Genomic DNA, 23,121 nt, shown 5'->3' with positions numbered 1-23,121 from the left:
CTTTTGTTGAGGGGGGGGGAGACCAATAAAAACTTATTTTTTTAAATTTTGTTATCAAAAGCACAAATAATAAACAATTGAGTTAATTTTTATTGTATACTTTTAAATAATGTCCTTTTCTTCTATTTTATTTCAATAAATCGCTTCACAATAAAAATACTGATTTGTCTTGCCACTGCTTCTCGTAGCACTATGTTGGAAGTTAGGAATACGTTAGCTGACTATAACCAGAAATTTTTATTAAACTATAATTTCTTTAAAAAAAAAAAAAAAGAAATTGTTTAAAATCATCTTCCTATATTAGGGGTCCATTAAACCCTCATTTAGCCAAATGCCTCATCACAAAATAGTTGAAATAAAAGTTAAGCTTAAAGCGATACTTACTTCTTTTTCTGATCTTGTAAGTATGGTTTAATGACAAGAATTCTCATCGCATGATACAGCATAAACGGGACAGCGGTTCCATAAAACATGGCACTTGGCGATAAATGATCAGAAAGATGAATGGGAAACAGGAAGGTTTGTCTGCCTCGACTTAACCTACACACAAAAAAAAAAAGAGTACAGTGAACATTTTAACAATTTTTAAGATACGAGTTGCAAACAGAATTATTATATAAAGTATTTTAATTGTCTTACGTTTTTTTGTTTTTTAAATTCTAAACCTATTTCTATTATCTCCATTACTTTTTATAATATACAAGACATACTTATGACTGTTGGATCATTACCACTGCTACTATTTCTTCCATTTTGATTTCATAAAAAAAATTCATCAATTGTAACATCTTTTAAAACAGTTTTCTCGCCTAATTACAAGGAGAGTTCAATAAGTAATATGCCTCACCCATTTCCAGTTATCTGATCTAGCTGAAATTTTGCACGTGCAATGATTTAGATCTCTATAGGTTATGTGGCAAATTACAGCTGTGAACTAATTGTGATTTTTAATTTACATGTGTTTAAATTGAGTTAGATGTGAAATGGAGACTGATAAGTATCACGCAGTGATCTGGTTTTTGTATTTGAAAGGATGCATGCCAGAGAAGATGCCCCATCATATGATTTTGTAAAATGCTGGCATGAGTTCAGACGAAAATCTGTGGAAACAGCTCCCAGACATGCCTATCCATCCCCACCCTACCTTTTCTGCTAATGATGAGGCATATGTCAGCACAGTTGAAGCTACCATTTTGGAAAATCGATGTGTGACTATTCGCCAAAGTACCGATGAAATCAAGATTAGTACGTAGGCTGTGGAAAATATCATTCATGCCCATTTGCATATGTATAAGGATTCTCAGGTTGCTTTTCCCAGCCTTGATTTCTGAAGTCACATCATGGTTGGAGAACCAACCTGGGGTATTCTACAAAACTAGTCTCCAGAGTTACATTAAATGATGGGAGAAATTTGCTGTCTAATTGACATACACATTTGTTGTACGTATGGACATGACATGCAAATTACATGGCAAAATAAAGCAATTAAGAAAGAATACTGAAGAGAGAGAGAGAGAGAGAGAGAGAGAGAGAGAGAGAGAGAGAGAGAGAGAGAGAAAAAGAGAGTTTTCTCATAGACATTAAAAAATATTAAGCAGTGGTTGTTTCAACATCCAGATGTTGAAATGCCAAAAGAAATATATAAAAAAATGTGATAGGTGGATAATTAGAAGAATTAAAATGGAATTTCTTTCAAACATCTCAATCCAAGAATTAAAGTGTATTTTAGCAAGTGCTATTGAAATATATGAAAAAAAATCCTTGATTCAGTTTTAGTATAATAATAGAAAATACAATAGTAATGATTATCATTATTTGCCATTATTAAATGAGTTTCCTTGTGGTGGTGGTGGTTACTACATTTTAGCCTCTTTGTCATTGGTCTTCCTTAAGTGCCATTTGTCAAAATCAAGCACTATCATTCTGAACCCAACTGTTTATTGAAGTCATGAGGATTACTGTTCACATTGCATTCTTCAACAATAATCAAATCCGAAAATTATAAATAACGAAACTTCCTCATATAAACGTGCAGTGCAGCATATGAATGCCAGACAGTACAGTTGTTAAATGTTTAGCCAAAGAAAAAGGGCCAAAGAGAACTGAAAATATCTCTGCCAGAGTCAAACCACTCACTAGATATTCTCTTTGAAGAACTAACTGACTCATTTAAGAAAAGAGTTTAATTGGGATCGGCTTTGTGAGAAAAACAATGTCTGGAGACCAGTTGGATGTTATCTTCAGTGAATGTCTCATTTGGGCTGCTGAACAATGACCATCAACAAAAAACCAAAGTCAGTAAAGCATAAAGAGGCTCCAGGAAAGGAGGAGCAAGAGTGGGAGTTGAACGTTAAAAAGTGGGCAGTTGGTTGTCGGGTGAGCTACGAAGCAGTTGATCCAGTGTATCTCTTCAGACTGGGTGGCTGCCCTGGGGCGCTTGGCCAAAGGACTCTGTAATTAAGCTTAGATCTGGAAGTTTGTTATTCAGCCTTGGTGAGGCAAGTGTCACTTATCCAAAATAATAAACATTGTTTATAAATTAAAGTTGTGTTGTTTGGCTTGAAATGCAAATTTTTTGTTGTAGCATTAGCAGTATCAGAAATTTGGGGGAATTTTTGACACCCCTAACAGAAAACTGCGATTAAAATATAGAAAACTCGTAATTTCTCTTTCTAAAGTGGGTTATTTATTTTCTTTATAGAATATGCTTCCAAAATAAACTATTTAAGTTGTTTAAAAAATAATAGAAATATTATTTTTCATTGTTTAAAAAACATTGTTTACAAAGTGCGTGCGTGCGTTCTGGGAAGCCATTTTGTTACGTAGTGAAATCAATTGATTTTTATGAGATGAATATTTTTCAATTTTTAAACTTTAAAAATCTATCAAAATTTTCCTATTCGTTCAATTGTTACGTTTTTTTCAGGGTGAATGTAAAATTTTATGCTCTTTCCGATAAACTAAATATAATATTTTAGACAAACGTTGTTTTATAAATTCACCCCCCCATTTTGGAATGTCTATGAGAAATTTAATAATTAATTTTGCTTGAAACGTTTTATATATCACAAATTGAAGATAAAACATGAATAAATAAAATACTCAAATTTAAAACAACAAAAAAATATCACTTATCTGGTAATTTACCGGTAAAGTCCAAAATTTAAATCCTTCTTTTTTCGATAACCACGTGTTTTTTTTTTGTTTTTTTTTTTTTACGTGGAAGCTTAAGTTTTGTTTAGAATGTTCCAGTAATTAATAGTCCATCAGTTTATATAATTATATTTAATTTCTGGTTTCCTTTTTTTCGATATATAAAAAAACAAAGACGAATTCGGATAATGCAGATTTATAGTATAATAAAAAAAATATTCAGGTATTTCTTTAAGATATTAAAAAAAGAAAAATACCATTGAACATCTGCGTCATATAGTAATCCGTGTTAATGAAAAAATGAAAACTATCAGATTTTGTCTACGATAGCGTCAAGGCACAAAAATAAAAAAAACCGGACAAGTTATCTCCCTTAAGTCAGGCAAAAACGTACTGCTACCGTCAATCTGTTCATTGCAATGTGGCCATAAAGTGGGTGCCCATTTGACGTCACATCATTATAGAAAAGTGACCCCCCACTTTGTGACCATTTGTAAAATTTTTTATCTTGGAAACTATTAGTTTCGTTTGCCGTATATATAAATGTTTATTTATGTTTTCAGCGCCTCCGAAAACCTTTAAAAGTGGAAAATTTGAAGGAATATAATCCAATATCGAGATTATTAAGGTTTCTGAATTAGTGGTTTTTTTTTACACTTATAGGCCTCCGTACATAAGTAAGAGATAATTTTTCACTTTCCGGTGTCGTCACAACTTGCTTTAAAGACACGCCGTCGTCGCCGTGTGTTGGAAAAATCCTTCCATTTAAAAATACATGGATTATAATACATAAATATGAATAAATTCTCATACAGGAAGATTAAAAGAAAGCATATCTTACTCATTAACCAGGTAAGTTCTTTATTTTGTCGTTAAAATAATTATCGTAAGATTCAAGTAATGTTATTGTTCGAATGTTAAGTGTCACTTAAGTGAAGAAATCGACGGAAAAATAAATAAAATTGTTTATTTCTCTATTAAAGCTTTTATGATATTAAAATTTGGTCTTTGCTCGTTTTATTGAAATAAAATTTACGGGTTTAAATTACGTTTTACTATTATTAAAATCTGATAGAAAGATAGGTGTATATTCAAAATGGCGACTTCGCCTGCGAATGTCCCCAAATTTCTGATACTGCTACAGCATTGCATGGATGAATCTATGAACAGTTTTGGCCTGGCACAACATGTGGGAGATGACAGCAAAGTAAATGCAGAAGATGCATGTTCACAGTTATTGCCGAACTAAAAAATAGTAATGAATGATATATGAAATGTTCATCTCATCTTAGAGCATCCTACTATAGTTTTGTTTTGAAGAACGAGTTAAGTATTATTACACTGATCACCATTAAAAGCTTTTCTTTGCATCCTGCAGACACTAATCCCTCTTTTTTTCTCACTGCCTAAAGCAAGTACCCCAATATAATAAAGAACTACATATATTTTGAGTACAAACATCTTTATGAGAACCATCAATCCGTCTACCTTTATGAAGAATACAGACGAACAAAGCTGAACAACTCACCAAGTCTTCTGAATATCTCACCATTTGTTTTGTTTTATTTTTTTTATTTTATGGAAATCGCTTATGACAAAGCATGAAGCCACTTGATGTAAAGAGCTAACAAGAATGAAAGATTATTATCGCAAACATAGGAGATGACTACTGGTCTTAGTCATGAAAAGGCTAAGGCTATATAGGTAGGGAGAAAATAATGAGCAGGAAGAGAGCTACACAAGCTTGCAGTTATTGGAAAGAAACTACAGTTATAAGAAGCTGTGTTACAATGAGGTATCAAAACAGCAAATTGGTGGAGACCACTAGACCAACGAGTCAAACGAGCTGGAACAAAGGATGCAGGGAATAGAAAAAACAATTCTGAACAACACATGCCATAATAGTACTTTCTAGCCTTCTTCAGGTGGCCTTTAAAAATTCAGCATTGAATCTTTTATTTAATCCACAAAATAAACTGACATTAAACAACACAGGACCTTGTCAACAACAATTCTGAAGAAATAGTGTTGAATTAGATCCAATTATTATACTCACTTTATCCGAAGTGTGACACCTGTGGGTATTCCGACTAACATGGTTGCTCCCAACGTACTGTATTCCGTAATTTTCTTTTCAACTGCGCATTCTAGAATCGTACTGAACACACCAACACTATAATAAAAACATTTTTTTTTTTAATACAACACTAAAATTTAACTTCAAAATTATAATTTAGATTTATAATTGACAAATAGGTGTTTATGCAGTATAATAGAATTAAAAAAAAAGAAAAAAAAAAGAAAGGCATTTCAGGTAAAAACACTATTACATATTATCCACATGTAATGTTGAAATTTGTATAAATTTGAACAATTTATGAAAATGATTTTTAAAATCTAGGGGAGGTAACTGCAATCTGTTAGTTTGACTTATCTTCCCTTGCTTATTTTCAACGAAAAAAAATAGATGAAAAAAATGTTGAATTGCTAATATCTATGCTTTTTTTTTTTTTTTTTTTTTTTTAAATAAAAAAATAGATATAGCACATCTTCTACTGGATCATTTTTCATAATGTATACTAATTTCGACATAACATGTAAGTACATAAAATGTTTTCATGGAATACATTTGTTGGAAATTCCATTATACTACAGAAGCTACACTAAAAAAAAAAAAAAAAAAAAAAAAAAGCAGTTAACAGGAAGTACTCACCGTATAGCACCTCGTAATTTGGAGTCGTCATCATCTTGAAATTTATGTGTATAACTTAAGGATACAAAACTATTTGGAATTCCAACCTAAAAAAAAAAAAAATAATCAAATTAAAATGGAAATATTTCCCATAATATTTACGTAAATGTAGAAAGAATTCTTAATCATTTGAAAATCAAGCACCTTATAAGATAAGCCGGCTAATGGAGACATTAATTCAACTGAGGGAATTCCAAAGGCTAGCAGTTCCAGGAAAGAAGCTATTAGAGTAAAAATCAAATAAAACATGTGCAGTTTAATGGAGTTTCAAACAAATGCATTTCAAGTAAAAACACTGTTATGTACGTATGTGTCATATCGAAATGAGTATAAATTACGACTATTATAAAAAAAAAATGATCCAGTAGAAAAATAATTAAAAATAGAGTTTATCAAATTATCGAGTTTTATGTTTTAATGTGGAAGAGTTGTGCGACCAATTCAATATGACAAATTGGCTTCTCTTCTTTGCTTTCCTTGAAATCCATCATTGAGGAAATAGAAAATCCAACAACAAGTATCTGATTTTTTTGTAAAAAAAATAGATCTATCCGTTCTAAGAGATCATTTTTCATATTTTATACTAATTTCAACATATGTAACAGTGTTTTTACCTTAAATGCATTTGTTTGAAATTCCATTGTACTACAGAAACATTTTGTTACTATTAGGTCATCACTTATCAAGACCAAAAGCCATTCAAGAATGGGTTAAAAAAGCAATGGTATTTAATTATTCATTATTCCCTTTCGTCAGAAACACTGCTCATGGAATGTGATGAGTAAAGAAAAAAATAAGGGAGGGGAGGGGGTGAGAATTACAAAGTTACCAAAAATAAACTTGAAGTCCACTTTTTACTCTTTTCTTTTTTTAACTAATCCACTCAATACAACTTGCAACTGAGATATAAAGGGATACTGTAAATTAGAGGTCATACCTACAGGGGCATCCCAAGTGGAGAGCTGAACAGCGAGATGATTGTTCACATTACATTTTACTTTCTAAATATTGGTACACTCAAACAGGGGAATGATGAACAGGCAGGGAATTCTAAAGACTAGCAGCTCCAGGAAAGAAGCTATTAGAGTAAAACGCTTTGTACGGAATCAGGATACCTTTACAGTGAATGAGTGGGATTTTGTTAATTGTCGGATTAATCAAGAGTATTTACTTTGAATAGGCATCAGTGCAACAAGTTCCATAGAAGTACTTGTAAAACAAGTACAGAAATGCAGCACTGTAGTGGTAAAACTGAGGCTGGAACTTGCTAGGTAGTGTGAGACCTACTCAATAAGACTTTTTTTTTGATGCTGTCTAAGAGGGAGAGGGTAGTAGTTGATGCACCAGCCCAAATGTGACAACAATACTCCATACATGGACGAATGATGGCTTTGTAGAGATACATTTGGTAGATGATAGAAGTTTTCTAGCATGATAAAGGGAGCCCACTTTGCATGCAGCAGCCTTGGCAATGTTTTTTATGTATTTGTTTCAACTCATGTTACCTGTGAATATTAAGCCGAAGAGTTTGAATGATGGATTCTCAGCTAAAGTGCTATTAGCCATGGTAATCTATGGTTGAAAGGAGATTTGTCTGAGTAGCATTAAATGTTACCAAATATTTAGGTCCCTATTTGACTACAGACTGAAATGTCATTTTTCTTAGATATGTTATGTGTACATTTTCCTACATGTTGAGACTAGAGTTTGGTGCTACCAGCAAATATACCCATTACAACACAATATTATCAGAAGTCGTTTATGAAAATCAGGAACAATAAAAATCGAAAGATGGACCTTGGAACATATCCACATTAATGTCATGTTATTTACATGTACAACAACCTGGACCTTTTTTTTGGGGGTGGGGGGCTAAGAAAGAGTTGATTATATTAAACATTCATCCAATAATACTTTACAAATTAATTTTCATCAGAAAACCTTTGTACCAGATCTTGTTAAAGGGTTTGGATACATCAAACACTACTGTTCTAACTTCACCAGCCTTATTCAGTGTATGGTATATGTGTTCATAGATTGCTGTTAGGATATATCCACAGTAGAACATACTTGCTTCACATTGATGGTGAGAAGTTTTAACATTTTGAGATGAATGAATATCGCGAGATTGATTAATAATTCAAAGATTTTAGTGAAAAGGAAGAGGAGATTGATGGGACAAGGGGTGATAAGATACACAAGTACCATAGAGGAATTTTTCGAGTTATCAGGGAAGTAAGATTCGGCAAGTCATTTTTTGTAGAGTTTGGAGGGATCCAAGGCAAGTTCAGCAGAGCAATTCTTTATTAACATAGCAGGGATAAGATCAAGCCCACATGCTTTGGAGGTGTCAAGTTTTTTATGATATCCCAAACTTTGGAAGGAGTGATAATCATATCAGAGTGTGGCTTCAGTTTGCAGTGGGAAATTCGGGAGAGAGTAGTTTATGGAGTTCAAGACAAACCGTTGGGCAAGCAGTTCAGTCAACATCATGGTTGCCAATTATTCATCACAGCAATATAGATTTTCCAGAAATTATGAATTCCTAATTTCTGTGACGTTATGCATTTTCTCGTTATCTTGGTATACATATTTCTAGCTGCAGTTATTTTACTCTTAAAATGATTTCTTGATGTTATAAATTTTTGTCGATTTGTATACATTATGTTGTTAGGTGCTCAGTTGGAAGTATTTATGTTTATACATATTTGGTATATCTAGACAGCAAAGCTTCAAACAGCTATACACATGCAACAACTTTTACCCAAATCAAATGCTTATTGATTTTAGACAATTACGAGCCTCAATCAGATGATATTATGTGTAGCAGTGACAATCTGCCATATCACATCATTCAATATGTTTGTTCAATTAACAACAAAGCATTATAAAATAGTTTAGAAAGAATAAAATAAAAGATGAAAACTGAGTTAAAATATATTTACCTGAACCGTTAATACTGCATGTCTTTTCACAGTATCATAAACAACAATTGTGCTCATGGATGTAGACAAACCGGCTGTCCATAACAGACGACCTTGGATATTACCAAACTGAGATACCAACACTAAAAATATGTCATATTAATAAATTATTTTAAAATTGACAAACAGAATATGTGTTTGTATTAAGCAGCATCATTTTTACTTAACTTAAAAGATGTTTGTTTTCTTTTTTGTGATCATGATTATGTATCTCAAGGATTATTTCAAATTAGCTGCACTTAACTGGCATTGCCTGGAAGTCATCTTTTTTTTTTTTGTAACACTTCATAATTTTTTTGTTACACTTCATAATTTTTTTGTTACACTTCATAATTTTTAACTAATTTTTTATTTTTAATGAAATCATTAAAAAAAGTTAAATTTGATTATTACGATATCGTTTTGTCACTAATTAATTGAATAAAACAATACTTTTAAAGTAATCTTGTTTAAATTTATTATAATTAGGGCTATAACAGTGTATTCTTTTTCTTGTTTTGATTCTCAAGTATATATCCATTGATATTTTATGTTTTTATGTAGAGTGATGTGGTTCTTGGTTAATTAATTATGTTTGTGTCAGATATACATTTGAGAGTCGAAATAATGAAAAGAATATGCTGTTGTCATAGCCCTAATTATAATATAAAACTCAAATCGTCTTGCTTGGGCATTGAAACCGTCCATCCTGTACTGGTTTAAAAAATTATTCGCATGCATAAATAAATAAAAACAAAGCTATAAAAAGCCTTTTTTTAAAATTCATAATTTATGGATATCGTTTTTTTTCTTATTTTATTTATTTTTAAATAGATTTACACATTTTATTTTTAAATAGATTTACACATGTTATTTTCAAATAGATTTACACATTTTATTTTTAAATAGATTTACACATTTTATTTTTAAATAGATTTACACATTTTATTTTTAAATAGATTTACACATTTTATTTTTAAATAAATTTACACATTTTATTTTTAAATAAATTTACACATTCTATTCTTAAATAGATTTACACATTTTATTTTTAAATAGATTTACACATTCTATTTTTAAATAGATTTACACGTTTTATTTTTAAATAAATTTACACATTTTACTTTTTAAATAGATTTACACATTCTATTTTTAAATAAATTTACACATTTTATTTTTAAATAGATTTACACATTTTATTTTTAAATAGATTTACACATTTTATTTTTAAATAGATTTACACATTTTATTTTTAAATAGATTTACATTTTATTTTTAAATAAATTTACACATTTTATTTTTAAATAGATTTACACATTTTATTTTTAAATAGATTTACACATTTTATTTTTCAATAAATTTACACATTTTATATTTAAATAAATTTACACATTTTATTTTTAAATAAATTTACACATTTTATTTTTAAATAAATTTACACATTTTATTTTTAAATAAATTTACACATTTTATTTTTAAATAGATTTACACATTTTATTTTTAAATAGATTTACACATTTTATTTTTAAATAAATTTACACATTTTATTTTTAAATAGATTTACACATTTTATTTTTCTTCACTCCAAACATAAACAAAATAAATATAAATAAATAAAAATTCAAATAATTTTTAAAAAATTAGTCTGTGTTGCAAATAAAAAAATTTGTTCCGCGTAATAAGTGTTTTACTTTTTTCTTTCATTTAAAATAATAAAATACGCAAATAATTTTTTCAGAATTTGCCAGTGAATGTTTAAACTAAAATTTTAAGTAAATTTATATTCATGTATTTCAAAAATAGAATAAATTAAAAATATAAATAAATATTTACTAGCACCCACACAAGGGAAAAGATGATATTGTGCAATTAAAGGTGTGTAAAGTTGTTTTTTTTTCGTGTTTAAAATATGCAAATTAAAAAAAAAATAACTCTAAATGCCTTTGACTTTTTTTTTTTACATCGGCATTTTATGAATTTTATTTGCAAGTTGAAATTGTTTTTAAACAAAGACAAAAATATTTACAATTTAGACTACTTTAAAGTCTTTTATATATTCTGTAATCGAGTTTAAAGACATTAAAATCACTCAAATATATATAAAACACAGGTCAGCTTGCCAGTCATTGAAACCATCTTAATAAAAAGAAACTACTTAACTATCAACACATAATAACATCTAACCTTTTTATAAATGGAACATAATTAAAATTTGTACAATAAGTAACTGTTACCAAAGAAAATAAAAGTGACATCTCATAGTTAACTGGTTGGTTTTAGAAAAAAAATCGAAGAAATTGAAACCATTTAACCGGTAAATCCTACTTCAGTTCCCTTTATTTTTAAAAGTAAATTTCTCATTGTAACTTTAACCAAACGCAATAGCAGTTACTTTTCTACGTACTTGCCTTAGTTTTTTTTTTTATTGCATTAGATTCAATAATTGGCAGTTTAAAGACGTTAAAATTACTTGCAAATGTTTATTAATACTTTGAAGATTATGTAAACAATAAACTTTTTAGTCTGTTAAAAATGGGAAAAAGTTATAGCTGTTGACTTATGATAAATGCTTTATGCCATATTTATAGAGCAATATGGTATTGTGGTGACTAATCCCTATTAATTCCTAACTGTGCATAGAATGGATACCATAATATTGAATTTGCTGCACCCCCCCCCACCCCAAACATTTGTCAATTAATAATTTTTCATTATGTATATGAAATTGAGTGAAGATATCACACTCACACACACAAACTGGAGGTATAATTAGATTTAATGTTGAAACGACCCGGAGAAATGTATATATATTTTTTAAATTTTAATAAACTTCTACATGAATGCTTTTTGCTATGTAACAACTATATATATATATATATATATATATATATATATATATATATATATATATATACATATATATATATATATAATGAATGACAAAAGTCTATATTCCAAATTTCATGATGTTGACCATCTTACAATTTATTCCTTTAATTCAGTTGACACGTACAATTCTTGACATATAATATTGTATATTGAAATGGTTTTAATAAGATGTATTTAAGTTTTTCTTCAAAGAGCAGTAACTCTTAAAATTTAATTTTTAATATTTTTCGCTCAAGGTAAACAATTGTGGTAATGGATTATATAGCAAATTCATAAATTTCAACTAAATAAAATTATAGTTTTGGAATTAAGAAAAATAAATAATTATAATTTATATAATAATAAATTTAATTATAACAGTAATAAGAACTTAATTGTATAGTTTTAAATCCGGATTAATAATTAATACAATTGGAAATTGAAAATAATGGTTTTTTTTTTTTTTAGTTTCGTATATGTAAACACATGTAATAGATTATAATCATCGATGTTATTTGGTTAAATATGGATATATTAATTATAAATAATAAGTTTACTAATTAAATGGAACATTTTTGACAGAATATACGTAAATTAATGGAATTTGTTAATACGTATATGTGGGTTTTAGTGACTTTTTAAAATTCAAAATGGCATAATGAAAAAACTATAAGGTATTTGCAGTTTCTTTTCCAATTTTCAGATTTTTTAATCATGTCCAAACGCATTTTATTTTCTTTTGATGGATTGATTTTTGCTATTTCTTCTGATGAGTTAAGGGCAAAATAGATTAACTGATCGATATAATAATTAAGTGATTGATTTTGTGCTATGAAACAGATACTGTCAAGAATTGTGCAAATTAATTAAAGGAATAAATTGTAAGATGGTCAACATCATCAAATTTGGGATATAGACTTTTGTCATTCATTATATGCTCTGTAATTACATTGAGCTTCTTAAATAAGGATTGGTATATATAAAAAGGAAATATAAGTGAATAAAGAATATTTCCACAGAAATATATATATATATATATATATATGTATATATTCTTGATCCATTTACCTAATTGTTAAAAATATTTTCTTTCTGTCACCAGTATCACGTTTATACATTAATTCTGTATACTCACTATTCTATAGCTAGCTATAACACATACTGACCCAATGGGTCACAGGTAGTATAGTCTCTTTATAAAATTATTGGATGCAACTAGCTTGCAAAATTTTCAATTTTGTAATCAAATGAGGACCTGCTAAGAATTTTAGAGCAAGAAATGACAAATTTAATTTAATTCTTTCCATCAGTTATTAAAAAATTAAAATGTTCAACTGGTTCACAAAATCAACTGATAAACTTAAAAAAATATCAATTCAATATGTCAGCCATATACTCTCAAGAAAAATACACATGACAAGTGGTCACACAATTAGATTAATAAAAATAAAATTGCAACATCCTATCTAAGCTTATAGATTAAAAAAAAAAAATTATTAATCGTTTTTTTTGTCTATATATAAATAAAATCAGATTTTTCCCAATTTCAATGACCGTTATAGCTCCATAGATATGAACTTTATTTAAAATTCACTTCAATTACTTCTTGATATGTGCTTCTACAAAAAAAAAAAACATTTCAGCCTCATTTGGATTCGTCAATTCTTATATTTCATCCATTAAGCTATTTTGTCTTTGTTTAATAATTTCAGCATGGGAACCATTGTGATTAACCCTCCCATAGTAATGACACCTATTTCTTTGTTCTATTATACCATAAGGATATACTGAATATCGCAAGTACATTTTTAGCTTTACACAATGAATTTGAACCATTCACATTTAATCACTGTGACTACTAGCATTTACGATGGCTATTAAATAAACAAATCTACAAAAACGTTTTCCGATTGTGTATAATATAAACCCAAAGAACTTCTGCAAGACGACATACTTAGAATGAATATGTTTACAAAAAAAAAAATAAATAAAAACAGAAAATTCCAACAATACTTTGTTTGCAAAACAATATTCCTAAATATTCAGAACTATTTTTTCCTTTATTTTGTAGGACATGCATTTTGTTGTACAGTGCTCATATAGATCACTTTAAAAAAAGAATCTAATTGTTCATATAGATCACTTTAAATCTAATTGTTCATATAGATCACTTTAAAAAAAGAATCTAATTGTTCGTTAAGAAGTAATTTCTGCATCAGTCCATGATAGGGTAGTCGTTTATTTTGCATTATTTTAGACGGGAGAATCCACAGATGAAACGTACAGAATTTCTTTTTTCGTTGTTAGATGCATATTTGTTGAATTTAGTAATAGCATAAATTATCCCAAGTGTATTTTCTTCTTTTACATAATTGCAACAGTTACTTATGAAATGACACAATATGCATTACGGTTATTTTAGAAACAAATCAGTAAATTTAACCCTTGGGTTACGGTGGTATTTTTACACACATTGCCTATGATGGGTGTGAATTTTTTCACATCACATAAAATCAAGTCTAGGGTCTTTGAAAAATTTTTTTTTTTATCAAAATCAATAAAAACTTTCAAACATGGATTTCATTCATTAATTAATGCAGTTAGGGCAAAGAAGTATTCCATAGTCCTTGAAGGCATTGTTGCAGTTGTTTGTAATCTTTCTTAAAACTGCACGCCAGTGGAACTCTCTGCCGCTTGCCTGTTTCCCACCTGACTACAACTTGGACGTCTTCAAGTCCAACATAAACAAACTCCTGACAAACCGCCCCCCCCCCTTAAGTAAGACACTCTATCAAAACCCCCAATACTAATGATTACTAAAATACTATCTCATTGATTACTGTACACGCAATAACCCTTATCCCTGAGTGGCCTTCGGGCCTTGATAAGTGGTGACCCCCATGTGAAAAAAAACAAAACAAAAAAAACTACGCGTTAAAAAATTAACAGTCGGCATAGATTAAGGGTTAATAAATACTACAGGATTGCTTTAGATTGAATGAGGATTAACAGATGTTTCACACTTCCAATACTTTTATTGTCAGCAAAATCCGTGAAATCGCCCACTTTTCAATCAAATCGATTGATATTCTGCTCTAGATTGGGGCTTATCGCAGTGCAACATGAGGGAGTTTTACACGTTTCCCTGAAATGACCTGGTCCACAATACATTGTAGTTTTCATTGTACTGTAGAGAACCTAATGTTTATTTTATAAAATTATTTTTATATAATGGATTCAATTAAAGTTTAATATGCAAAAGTATCATGGTTCAATTGTTTTCTAAACAGAAACATTCATTTTGAATGTGCCCCTGTCTTATCAAAGAGCCTACTATTGATTTCATGTGCTGGATCCTTTTGCTTGTGTGGTGATAAAACTCCTCAAATACATTTGCGATGTTAGGCTGTATAAGCGTGTTAACTTTGGACAAAATCAGACTGTTCCTTCTTTAATCTGATTTTTTGGATTATCGGAGCCATTCCAATAGAAAACATATCTAAGAACACTCCCATATTCATAAAGTAAAGCTGTGTGAAATAGAATAAAAAAAAAATTGGTGCAGCTGTTTCAGAGTCTAATGGGAATGAACTTACACACACGCACACACACACACACACACAAAGTGCTTTTATATCCAAGTAGAAGTAGATAGAGATACATACAGATGCCTTCATGGGATTCATATAGTACTCCATTAAAATGAAGAAATATGAAAATTGTTATCACCATCGAAAGGTGTTAGTGTTATTTAAATCAATAATACAAGATATTTTGAAACACTGTGTGCAAATATAAAGTACAGATGAAAGAACCTAAGATCATGATTTGAATGTCTAATTTGCATAATTATTTTTTTTAAACAGTCTATAATAAATTAATTTTGGGTTTTATTCATTTGTAATTTTGAAACTCCATTATACTGCACGAGCATCTAAATGAGATATACCAAATTGAAAATTAAAGATATTTGACTATGTTTATACACTTTCACAGTCTACCTAATCAATAGCTCTTGAAATGACAACAATCTGGGATACTTACTTGCAGAGAATGCAGGCCGTATTCCTCGTGGTGTCATATTAAGTCCACCACCTACGGTACCATACCTGAAATATATATGTTTAATCATATCAAAACTAGATTGGAATAAAGTAATAAACTAAGTCATATCATTGTATATCCCAATCATCTTCAAATTAAGGAGTAAAAAAAAACAAAAAAAAAACAAAAAAAAAACAGAAGCATGTAAGAACATTGCATTACAGTAGAACCCCAGCATATGGCATTAATCCGTTCCGGGGTTGGGATCATAAGGTAAAATCGCCTTATGGCAGGGCCTAAGCAAAATTTTATACAGTAGTGTACTGCACACAACTGTAAATAAAAAAATATATATAGTACATGTAAAGGGAAAATGTATGGTGTAAACCTTATAAATAAAAGAATATACTAAAGGAAAAATGCAATTTTATTTCATTTTGGAGTGACTGGACGAGCTGGGAATGGGTGAAGGCAGAGGTGGGAGGAGACAGCAGATATAAAAACGTATTAATACTAATTATGTTACTGTACATTTGATGATAAATTTATTAAACACTTAAAATTAAAAATGCTTTATTTTAATTATTTTTTCTTTTGTTAATTTTTTTTTTAATGAATTTTTTTTTTCTAGAACTTAATTTTACAGCACTTCTTCATCATTGCATCTTTTAGCCTTTTTACTAGAATCACTCTTAACATCTATGCTTTCTGACGCTTCTCTTTTGGAGAAATACCTACTGACATATAAGGCGGTGAGGCGATTGACTTGCACACCAACCACCAAGTTTGAATTTTGGAATTTTTTGGCCACACCATAAGGCAGGGCAAATACCGTAACCAAGCACAGGAACAACAACATATTCCAGATCGTAACCTGAAAAAAAAAAAAACAACGTATCCTAAGGTAACCATATCCCGGGATTCTACTGTATATGTTACATGATCCAGAGTAAAAGAATAACATGTTCTCATTCATTAGTCTCTCTGGTGATGCCATTTTTATAAAAAAAACACTTTTCCAATGTATTTTGAGAGGACTTTTTTGTTTTTTGTTCTATTAATTAAGCATATCAATTGCAAATGACAATTGTTCCCATAAACAACTCAAGAAAGCAGACGACTTAACTCCTTACATGTTTTTTAAATTAAAAAAATTTTTTTTTGTTTGTCATTGATTTAATTTTTTTTTTGTTTATCACTGATTTAATTTTTTTTGTTTGTCACTGATTTAATTTCTTTTTGTTTATCACTGATTTAATTTTTTTTTTGTTTGTCATTGATTTAATTTCTTTTTGTTTATCACTGATTTAATTTTTTTTTTGTTTGTCATTGATTTAATTTTCTTTTTGTTTGTCATTGATTTAATTTTCTTTTTGTTTATCACTGATTTAATTTTTTTTGTTTATCACTGATTTAATTTTTTTTTGTTTATCACTGATTTAATTTTTTTTTGTTTATCACTGATTTAATTTTTTTTTGTTTATCACTGATTTAATTTTTTTTTGTTTATCACTGATTTAATTTTTTTTTGTTTATCACTGATTTAATTTTTTTTTGTTTATCACTGATTTAATTTTTTTTTGTTTATCACTGATTTAATTTTTTTTTGTTTATCACTGATTTAATTTTTTTTGTTTGTCATTGATTTAATTTTCTTTTTGTTTGTCATTGATTTAATTTTTTTTTTGTTTGTCATTAATTTAATTTTTTTTTTTGTTTGTCAGTGATTTAATTTTTTTTTTGTTTGTCATTGATTTAATTTTTTTTTTGTTTGTCATTGATTTAATTTTCTTTTTGTTTGTCACTGATTTAATTTTTTTTTGTTTATCACTGATTTAATTTTCTTTTTGTTTGTCATTGATTTAATTTTTTTTTTGTTTGTCATTAATTTAATTTTTTTTTTGTTTGTCAGTGATTTAATTTTTTTTTTGTTTGTCATTGATTTAATTTTTTTTTTGTTTGTCATTGATTTAATTTTCTTTTTGTTTGTCATTAATTTAATTTTTTTTTTTGTTTGTCATTGATTTAATTTTTTTTTGTTTGCCATTGATTTAATTTTCTTTTTGTTTGTCATTGATTTAATTTTCTTTTTGTTTGTCACTGATTTAATTTTTTTTTGTTTATCACTGATTTAATTTTTTTTTGTTTGTCATTGATTTATTTTTTTTTGTTTGTCATTGATTTAATTTTTTTTTTGTTTGTCATTGATTTAATTTTCTTTTTGTTTGTCATTGATTTAATTTTTTTTTTGTTTGTCATTGATTTATTTTTTTTTGTTTGTCATTGATTTAATTTTCTTTTTGTTTGTCATTGATTTAATTTTCTTTTTGTTTGTCATTGATTTAATTTTCTTTTTGTTTGTCATTGATTTAATTTTTTTTTGTTTGTCATTGCGCTTTATTTAGATTTAGATGTCATTTCATTCATCATAACATGAGTTTGAAAAAAGAAAGTATCGTAATTAGATAACGAAGTTTATACAAATGTTTAATTTTATGTTTTGCATGTATGTGATATTTCATTCAATTACTTCTATGTTCCTTAGTGTTCAGAGAAATAAACAAGAGAAAATAAAAAGCGAAAAAAGAAAAGAGAAAAAAGATAAAGGAAAAAAGAAAAAAAAGAAAAAAAGTAAAAAAGCGAAAAAAGAAAAAAGCGAAAAAAGAAAAGAGAAAAAAGAAAAAAAGGAAAAAGAAAGGAAAAAATAAAAAGAAAGGAAAAAGTAAAGAAAAAGGAAAAATAAAAAAGGAAAGAAAAAAAGAAAAATGGAAAGGAAAGGAAAGAAAAAGGAAAAATAAAAGGAAAGAAAAAAGAAATATGGAAAGGAAAAGAAATATGGAAAGGAAAAGAAATATGGAAAGGAAAAGAAAAATGGAAAGGAAAAGAAAAATGGAAAGGAAAAGAAAAATGGAAAGGAAAAGAAAAATGGAAAGGAAAAGAAAAATGGAAAGGAAAAGAAAAATGGAAAGGAAAAGAAAAATGGAAAGGAAAAGAAAAATGGAAAGGAAAAGAAAAATGGAAAGGAAAAGAATTTTTGAAAGGAAAAGAAATATGGAAAGGAAAAGAAATATGGAAAGGAAAAGAAATATGGAAAGGAAAAGAAAAATGGAAAGGAAAAGAAAAATGGAAAGGAAAAGAAAAATGGAAAGGAAAAGAAAAATGGAAAGGAAAAGAATTTTTGAAAGGAAAAGAAATATGGAAAGGAAAAGAAATATGGAAAGGAAAAGAAATATGGAAAGGAAAAGAAAAATGGAAAGGAAAAGAAAAATGGAAAGGAAAAGAATTTTTGAAAGGAAAAGAAATATGGAAAGGAAAAGAAATATGGAAAGGAAAAGAAATATGGAAAGGAAAAGAAAAATGGAAAGGAAAAGAAAAATGGAAAGGAAAAGAAAAATGGAAAGGAAAAGAAAAATGGAAAGGAAAAGAATTTTTGAAAGGAAAAGAAATATGGAAAGGAAAAGAAATATGGAAAGGAAAAGAAATATGGAAAGGAAAGAAAAAAAGAGAAAAAGAAAAAGAGAAAAATAAAAAAGAAACAAAAAACAAAGCAAAGAAAAAAGGTGAAACACAAAAAGAAAAAGGAAGAAAAAGAAAGAAAAAGGAAAAAGAAAAAGGAAAGTGAAAAGAAAAAGCAAAAAGAAAAAGAACGGAGGAAAAGAAAAAGAAAAAAAGGAAGAAAAAGAGAAAAAGAAAGGAAAAGAGGAAGGCAAGGAAAAAATAGAAAAAATAAAAACAAAAAAAGTCAAGTAAAATAAAAAAAATCAGAGAAAAAGAAAAAGTAAAACAAAAATAAAATTAAAAAAAATAAAAGAAAGCAGTACAGAACTAAAGAAAAATAAAACATATAATGGAAAAAAAGGAAATGGAAAGAAAAGAAAGAAAAAGCTTACATTGTGTTTGTGATTCTTCGAAAGCCCTTAATACTGCACCCAAATCCATTTCCGCTATTCAACTCCAACTAAAATAGAAAAAGGATTACAAAGCTACTTTGCTGCATCACAAGAAAACTCATTATTTGCAATGTTTTTATATTCAAATTATTTTTTACTATGTTTCACAACCGATGCGTCTTTCAAACTTCTTCAGATGTCTTGTTCATTCGCTCATGTTTTCCAAGTATTCAACATTGTTGATTATTTGTATGCACTGATGTTTTCTATGCACTTCCGTCGGATGAATTCATCTCATGCATAGCATCAGGGTAAGTAATATACAAATTATCAACAACACTGAATAAGGATGAAAAATACACATGTGAACATCATTGGAAAATAAATAGCAACGGTGAGAACAATAGTCCAAATAAAAGCAGTGCAAATAAGGATAAATAAATTTCAGGAAAAAAAAAAAAAAATCCAAAATGACAATGTTTTTGATAATGTTGATTTATGAGACAAAACATTTAAAAAATTATTAAGTATGAAAAAAGGAAAAGAAAAGAAAATTTAACAAATTCTTTGCAATCTTGGATGTTTAACATCATCTACGATATAGAATAATACTTAGTTATTTTATAACCCAATCTCCAGCAACTTTTCGTCGGCATCTTCCGGCACATTACGCAAACATCTAGAAGATGCCAAAGTCCAATCAGCTGTCAGACGACAAGTTTCACAGAAAGCGTGAAATTCTTTAAATCAGGAAATGATCTTCAATATGCTATGTCGATATGAACTTCCTTCTTTCCCTATGTTAAGAATGGCTGTCTAAATATAAAGCCATTCTTCACATACGGAAAAGGTGGGATGACACATTGTGAATTAATTGTTGTGCAGCCTTCGTTTTGGCATCTTCCAACTGATTTTGTAACTTAATGGAAGATGCAGACACAAAGTCGTCAGAGATTGGGTTGTAAATTGGAGAAGTACCTATAAAATAAATAGTTGTTTGTGTATCCATCTAAAAGTTATAAACTATACAAGAGACATTTACAAAACTGATTCTTTTTCAGCATTGCCTTGGCCAGAATATGAGTACTTCTTTTTTAATTATTCTTTTGGAAATCAAAAAGAACAAAATTAATGGGGGTTAATATACATTAATTTTTTTCCATCAACTTAGTGTGAAAAAATATTGTGATAAAGAGAGAGAGTGGTGGTCAAAATGACAAGAAAAGATGCTACATACATATTTTAACGCTTTGATTTTGTTGACCATGCTAACCTGGCAACACCGAGTGGCCATGCTAGTTATATAATTTCAACTTTTGAATTTCATAAATGTTATCATTACAAATTGTTATGTAAAAGTATGACTGCTTCGTTTATCTATTTTCTAGCATATCAACCCTTTTTAATGTTATTTAATACTGAACCACAACAATTATTTTACTTATCACCAACGGGTGAGAGTTAATACCTTTTCTAACATAATTAGCAGCCAATTTCATAGCATATGATCATATCAATTAAGTCATCATGCACATCTTTGGTGACTAAAATTCAATTTATTAAAGTAAACACTAATGTCAACACATGTCCATTGTCCAACCATAACAAACTCGTACATTTTTAATACAGATGTCGGCTTCTCTTCTTCATTGTTTACTATGGGCCTTCATCCCTACCTCTCCCAATCTTCATAAATAATCTCACTGGTGCAATCATGTCTGAAATGGGTATAATTGCTGATGACACCACACTCGACATGCAGACAAATCAAACACACATTTGGCTGAATCATTAGAAAATGGACTCCAGTCTGTAGTAGAATAGTGCCATAGATAATTACATTTAATTCTACCAAATAAAAGTTTTTTTTTTTTTCCTACAACAATTATGAAAAACCTTTCCAACCACTCATTGCTAAGGCTGATAACACACTTCCAAAAAATTCAATGTTAAAACTCCTTGGTCTAATATTCACAGGAAATATGAATTGGAATAAATTATATAGAAGATACTACCAAGTCTGCTGCAAAGAAAGTGAAATCCCTCTACAGAGCTAGAAAAATTCTCACACCTGCCAGTATCTTATATCTCTACGAAGCCACCATTCATCCATGCACCGATCATTAGTCTCTCTCTTTTAAACAAGATGCAAAAAAAGTATCTAAGCTAATAGGTCTTGCACCATCTACTATACCTTGGCTTCTATTCCATTACCACAATATTGTCTCTCTGTGCTGGTTTTACGAGTACTTCAGCAGAATGTGCTTTTCAATAAATTTACTGCATCTATGCACCCTTCCCATCACCCAATGTAAATACTCTCAACCGACCTGATTAGCAGCCAAGGTACCCAAATGCTGAAAACTTTCTACTCTAATAGCCTCTTTCCTTGAAATGCTTGCCTTTGGAATTCTCTCCCTGCCCCAACATACAAATTTTAATGTACTATAAACAAGCATCTTGCTCCACATCTGAGATGTTCCTTTAAATTTGGCCCCTAATCACAGTAGCTCCTTATAGATCGATGGCCATATAACTTGTTTGAGATGAAAAAAAAAAAAATTAATTAACAAAAACTATCTCAATCACTACTGTTTTATTGACATTTTTAAAAATTAATGTTGTTGCTAGTTGGAAGAAAATTTTTTTAAATAAATTAAAAAAAACAAAAAAAAAAACACACACAATTTAGCTAAATACAAAATTAGCAATAATTTTTGTGGGGGAGAGGGGGACTTTTTCAATTTTTCAACAGAATAATGAATTACATTGAGAAAAATAAAACAAAGGGAGATTATGATTCAGAAAAAAAAAATTATCAGGAGATTTTTGAGGACATCTTCAAACACCAAGAAAAATGTGCATTGTTATTTCTTTTTTTTTTTTATTATTATTTAGGAGTTGAAGAAATCAAATACTTGAAATTTTTGCACTTTAAGTAGTTTTTTTTTTTTTTATTAAAAATTTTACTTATCAAATGATTACAGGTGCTGCCATCTTTCCTGTCATCAGATTAAATCACAGCATCATAAAATGCTTAGTATTTTGTATATTTAGATGTACAAGCATTAAATAATCCACTTTTTGTGCTGTGATAGCTTAATACAAAGACTGATAATAAATATAGTGATACCTAAAAGTAAAAATAAATGGATTAACTAATGCAATGAAACCTAATATAAAATTTTTCAAACTAAGACATCACTCAATAAGTTTCTGCCCTGATATATAGACAGCATCACTAATAATATAAAATAATTTTTATAAAGTACTAACCTTCAAATTACATGTTAAATTTGAGCTCAACTGGATTAGTAGTTGACAAGTTAGTTATTTAAGTGAAGTTACTACACAAACTTTCAAAACAAAACAAAAAATTGAATTTCATCTGTGACAAATCATTGCTTTCTTATGGGAAAAATACTGACTCGGCAAAGCAATGACTTAATTT

General features: G+C 28.7%; 1 protein-coding gene across 1 annotated transcript in view; it reads right to left on the bottom strand.

Moving 5' to 3' along the window:
• Window positions 1-23,121, bottom strand: part of LOC145291926 (dnaJ homolog subfamily C member 11-like) — a 171,484-nt gene that overhangs the window by 16,338 nt on the left and 132,025 nt on the right. The window contains exons 7-12 of the mRNA XM_080137829.1: window positions 19,671-19,738; window positions 15,781-15,845; window positions 8,851-8,972; window positions 5,867-5,952; window positions 5,210-5,326; window positions 385-540 (exon numbers count right to left, since the gene is read on the bottom strand). Of these exons, the coding sequence (XP_079993955.1) occupies window positions 385-540; window positions 5,210-5,326; window positions 5,867-5,952; window positions 8,851-8,972; window positions 15,781-15,845; window positions 19,671-19,738 (614 nt within the window). The remainder of the gene's footprint in view (window positions 1-384; window positions 541-5,209; window positions 5,327-5,866; window positions 5,953-8,850; window positions 8,973-15,780; window positions 15,846-19,670; window positions 19,739-23,121) is intronic.

This window comes from Euprymna scolopes, chromosome 2, assembly GCF_053919585.1.
Source record: "Euprymna scolopes isolate OS-2025 chromosome 2, ASM5391958v1, whole genome shotgun sequence".
NCBI lineage: Eukaryota > Metazoa > Mollusca > Cephalopoda > Sepiida > Sepiolidae > Euprymna > Euprymna scolopes.
The sequence above is the reverse complement of the archived record's forward strand: the minus strand, read 5'-3'. Positions and strand labels throughout refer to the sequence as shown.